General features: G+C 38.9%; 1 protein-coding gene across 11 annotated transcripts in view; it reads left to right on the forward strand.

The window, feature by feature from the left end:
- ralgapa1 (Ral GTPase activating protein catalytic subunit alpha 1) overlaps positions 1–4,951 on the forward strand; it is a 68,853-nt gene extending 63,902 nt beyond the window's left edge. For 6 of the 11 annotated variants that reach the window (XM_032501204.1, XM_032501207.1, XM_032501205.1 and 3 more), the window contains 2 exons: positions 2,846–2,957; positions 4,101–4,951. In XM_032501204.1, coding sequence (XP_032357095.1) covers positions 2,846–2,957; positions 4,101–4,188 — 200 coding nt within the window. In that variant the 3' untranslated portion in view covers positions 4,189–4,951. Of the gene's footprint in view, positions 1–1,181; positions 1,214–2,845; positions 2,958–4,100 lie in introns of those variants that run through there. The other 5 variants (XM_032501215.1, XM_032501214.1, XM_032501206.1 and 2 more) reach the window with 3 other exon arrangements.
- Positions 4,952–5,412: the final 461 nt, after the last annotated feature.

Genomic DNA, 5,412 nt, shown 5'->3' on the forward strand with positions numbered 1-5,412 from the left:
CACACACACACACACACACACACACATTCACACTGGCAGCCCACAGTCTGATTCACAATCTTTTATCTGATGAGTTCTGTTTTCTGTCCAAAGCTTTTTTTCAGCCTTCTTGTGTCTCCAGAGCATCTCTGAGGAATTAGCTGTAGCCGTAGAGATGCCAGGCATGCTTATGGGAGTTATAGTCTACTGTATGACTCTCATATGTATCCTGTTAAGTTTATTAGACGGATACTAATAATCTTTGTCTGTAATGTGTCTGGTTAGGTGTAATTTAAAAATAGTGTACTGTCCTTTGACTCACACATAATCCAATTATTCAATGCTGCAGTTATTTACAATAATTTCATTTTGCAGCTAAGCCACTCACTTTATAAAGAGGTACATGAAGCAGCAGCTGTGTGACGAAGGCCTACACACATATCAGTGTATTGATGTAAACGTTTGTAGGAAAACTGTGACATGATGTTTTGCTTTGTTTCTTACTGGTCAAGCAGAGGCATGACTGAGAGTGTTTGTCTAATTGATCACTTTTTTTTTTTCTCATCCAACTTTTCTTCATCTCACCAGCTATTGTGTCAAAAAAATATTATTAACTGTACAATAATATTCAACCTGCTTTGAGGCTGAATAACATTCAACACAACCCGAGATATTTTCCCATTTGGAATATTGTGTGGTACTGAAATCCTCAGAAGTATTTTGCTCTGTATTGGGTTGTCAGTATGTTGTTCAGCTCCAAATGTCATTTCAGAACACAGGATCCAAACGTCAGATAACAAGATAGAGATTTCAGTAGTTGCACGTCTCAATTTGCCTGATTCTGAGTCCTATTATGCAAATCATTTTCAAAGTTCAGAATTTAGATTGTGTGTTTTGACAATCTCGACAGCCTAATAATCCTGTGTTCTGTAATAAATTTACAGCCCCCCTTCCCCTTATCTATATCTCCCTCTCCCTATATTAACTTACAGGTTCCCCTCCCTTAACAGCACAATGATCAAATATTCTTCTCTCTTTCTGTTTTTTTTTTATTTTTTTTATTTCACCTGTTTTGTTCATTTGTTTTATTTTTTTTCTGTTTTGTTTTTATTTGCCTTTCCCTCCGTTCTTTTTTTCATGTTACTTTTGTTTATCTATTTTTTTTCTTTTTCTTTTCTGTTTGTTCCCCCCCCTTCCTTTAGATCGTAATGTCTCACTTGCCTATAGCTAAAAGGTAAGCCTGGTCACATGACTCGCCCCGTTCTGATTGGCTCTTCCAACTGACATTTCAGCCTAACCTCTGCTTTCCTCGATTCCTCCGCTATATTGTGTTTTCTTGATTTGTCTGTTTTCTCCTCCGTGCTTTCCACAGTTTAAGCAGGTCTGCATGTGTTTCTAGTTCTCGACTAATTAAAAGGAAGTGTCATTTTCATCTAATCTGCGGGTGTTGTTCGGTATGACTCATTATAGTTTGCTAGGTATGGGATTAAGAAAAGAGTAATTTGCTTGAGCTTAGAAATTAACTCGGTTTCATTATGTAACTTTTTTTTTAATTTTTTTGACGTTTCCACTTTTAATTGATAGAACAGCTAGGTTAGAAAGAAAGAGAAGGCATGCAGGCAATCGTCACAGGTCGGATTTGAACCCTGGACGTCTGCTTTGAGGCATAAACATCGAAGTATATGTGCGCCTACTCTACCCACTGAGCCAACCTGGCCACATGTAACTTTTAGTCTTAAAGCACGATGTGTATTGTTAGTCTTTCTCCCACTGATCAGGTTTATGTCCTAGCTAATCGTTATCTAGACTGTAACAACTAGCCCACAGGCAGTGGCCCTTGTTGATCTAAATTAGCTTTTTTTTTTTTTAAATGCTGTCAATGCTATGATTATTTTAAACTTCCATTAACAGATTTTTTTTTTTTTTTGTCACTCGGCGGCAGCAGAAAAAGCTGTAAACAAAGCACTTACATATTAGCACCTTTAAAATACCTCCAGTTTATTTAACACCATGTGTGCCTTGATGTGCTTCACACCAAACTACACTCAGGGGCATGATGAAAGTGAGATATCCTTTTTAAAACAATGTGAGATTTCTGCTCTTTTGCCTGTTCACTCACTCAGTCATTATCCTGTTTGTTTCTGTTAACCTGCGATGTCACACTGACCTGGTGAAACTTTACCTCAAACCTTTTGTCCGCTCCTCTCTTCCTGATTTTGATATGTTGTAGGACTGTGCGCACAAACACACATTGAATGTCTAACTTTAAACTAACATTAAAGTTGTGTTTCTTCTTCGGTAGACTTGTATGTATTGTTACGTTTGAAATAAGTATCTTAGTGGTGGGGATAAGCAAAGTTAAGCATGAATATAATGCAGTTAAGATGTATTCATTATAATATGTATCATTTTTTTATATATATATATATGTATATATATATATGTCTACATTTTGTACGGAAGTGTTTTGTGTCGTCCAACTTTTTGTGTTGTTTTTCCATTCTGTCTGTCGAGTGTATTCAGTTGTTTTTCTTTTGATGTGTGTGGCAACTTCTTATTCTATGTTTTAATTCATTTTTTCTGTTTTCGTTCTCTTCTCTAACCACCCCTCCTTCACTTTCCTTTACTGCTCCTTTGTCCTCTCCTTCTTTTACTTTCTCTTTTCTCCTTTTCCTCTTTTTAATTGTCTTTCCTTTCCCTATATTTTCTCTTTTTCAATCTTTTCCGTATCCTCCCGGCTTTCATCTTCTTGCCTTTTTTTATTACCGAACACCCTCTCCTTTACATTTGTTTCCTTTCCCCAACTTTCTTTCCTCTCCTGTCTTCTCCCCCTCCTCCTCCTCCTCCTCTTCTTCCACTACTCTAGAGGAGCATAGTGATATGTGTATGATGGTCCCTAAACCACTAGACAGCTTTAATCTGCTCAGGGTGAAGGGGAAGGGTCTGAAGCAGAAGGTCCTTCATGCTAGCTGTGAATGGTATGCTTTCTAGATAGAAAATCTCTTGAGGTCTCTTGCCTTGTGTTCTTAAATATCATTTTATTTTATGTATCTAGTCTAATTATGTCTGGTTTCCCATTAGCGCACATGGAAGGTTTTAGCCAGAAGTAAGCAGCTCTTGGCTCAATTGCAACTAATAAAAATTGTAGATTCCGATTTTTAAAAAAGAAAGGGAAAAAAAATGTTTACAAGAGATGTAAGATAAGTATATAAACCCTGTTTACCTAAATATTAAACACAGTTACTGTACTGTTTAGTAAAATGACGTTAGTATTTATGACTGTTTAGCAGACAATCTTGTAGAGTGCAGGTTCAAAAGTCTCCGTATGAATCCAGTCCGTCGTTAACACTACAACAGCATGTTACAACACAAATCTACATGGAGCTATTCATCCTCTTAAAACTGACCAATAACAGCCGTTGAGAGCTGTCCAGAGAAGACTCAGCTGATATTCAGGGAGCATCAGCACTTGGCCTAAACTAAATCCAAACAGCAGATACATTTAGCAACAGGCAGGTGTTAAACATATGATGTCAAGAAAAGTTGGTTTATGTAGATTTTAATTACACATACAGTCTCAGAGGTGCTCACAGGTAAGAAACCTCTTAAAACAGAACTTCTGGGTACCCGGGTGGCTCAGTTGGTAGAGCAGCTGGGCGCCTATAGAGGTTTACTCCCTGCCGCAGCGGGCCCAGGTTCGATTCCGACCTAAGGCCCTTTGATGCATGTCTCTCCCCTTTTATTTCTTCAGCTGTCCTGTCAATAAAGGCCTAAAAATGCCCCAAAGTATCTTTAAAAAATAAAGTCCATTTTTCCAGGAAGTACACAGTAGAAATTAAAAACAAACCCAGTGTAGAATACTAATGGAGCTTGTGTAGTACATTGCCTGTTTTCTGTCTCTTGTCCTGTCTGTGTCTGTCTCTGTCCGTCATTCTGTCTGTCCTGCCTGCGTGACTGTAGAGGTTTGTGAAGCCTGGCTCTGTAGAACATCATGGGGCGTGATGTAATTTTTTTATTGTCCCTTCTTCCTTTTCATCCTCTTATTTGCCTCCTCCCTCCTCTCCTTTATCTCTCCATCCCCTTCACCCCACACCTTCCCCCTGCCTCCTCCTCTTCCTCAGGCTCCTGCCTAGAGATTCTTCGGGCAGAAAGTCCGGCTCTTGGGGAGGGCGGGAGCGACTCAGCGTCCCCCATGTCTCCCCGGACTAGCAAGAGCCGCATGTCCATGAAGCTGCGACGCTCCTCTGGATCAGCCAATAAGACTTAAGATCTTTAGAGTATGGCCCCGTCCAAACTGAACAAGCAATCAGACACTTAGTCTGGGAAAGATGTTTTGTCTAAAGTTGTGCTTAATAGTAAAAGAAATTAAACTTGACAATGGGTGATTAAATGATTATATGATTAGAATGATATTATGTATGATGATGATATGATGATATCCAACAGGAAAAAACTGGGTGGTGTTCTCCGTAATGAGCGTTACCATCAGGGGTGACTGTAGAATTTTATTCACAAAGCATGGTGTCAACAAAGCTTAATGCTTTGTCACCCAGTTGTACTCTCAAAAACACATGTAATAGTATTTTGTAAACTATATTACACTGTAACTTTATTTTGAAAATGCTCACAGCTGCTGAATTTATCCTTCGCTTTGTTCTAAAAGAAAACAACTCCAGAAACCAGTTGAGTCCGTGCTGCAGCATGCTAATCTTTGCCACAGTAGAAACAGCAGAACAAGTGCAGCCCGAGCAGTGCAGTATTAGTTCAGAATAATCTGTGCCATGTTAGACATTTTCACCAACTCCAGTTTAATCTGTGCCACATCATACACTGTTCTTTTTGGAGAGCTCCTTCAGTGAGATCAAACTTCAGAACAGAGAGAGGTTGAACGTCGCTTTGGGGAATCTGTATATTTGTACTATAGTCAGTCCATGTGTGTACAGACAAAATGATGAGTTTTGATATAAAAAAAGAATGAATTCTGAATGGTTGCACCTATAGTGCTGCATGGAGAAAGCAAGAATAAAAGTATATTTTTGTTCTCAGTATATTGGGCCTAGAAACATGAGGGCAGGGGTAAGTTTGTTGTTGGTCCTCGTAAAATGTAAATAGAAATTCGCTAATTTGCTAAAAATAAAACAAAAACTTTGGTCGTGGATGTGGCAACGCTCTCAAGCCAAATATTTTCTGTTTGAATCCCCTCCCTGAACTCCTGGGGCTGACAGCTGACCCTTTGGGTGAAGACACGTGAGAATCAGCGGTAAAGTAAGAACGAGGGAGGGATTATTTGTCTGTCATAAAGGAGAGAAAAGCGCCTTCTGGAAAATGAAATAACAGAAACGGATCAAAGAGAAAGCACTTGTTACATAAAGTTTTGACTTTTTTGTGCTCTTGCTGTAAAATGTGGACAAGCACTGATGTTCATTGCATTTA

The sequence above is a fragment of the Etheostoma spectabile genome, chromosome 20 (genome assembly GCF_008692095.1).
Source record: "Etheostoma spectabile isolate EspeVRDwgs_2016 chromosome 20, UIUC_Espe_1.0, whole genome shotgun sequence".
Classification (NCBI taxonomy): Eukaryota; Metazoa; Chordata; class Actinopteri; order Perciformes; family Percidae; genus Etheostoma; species Etheostoma spectabile.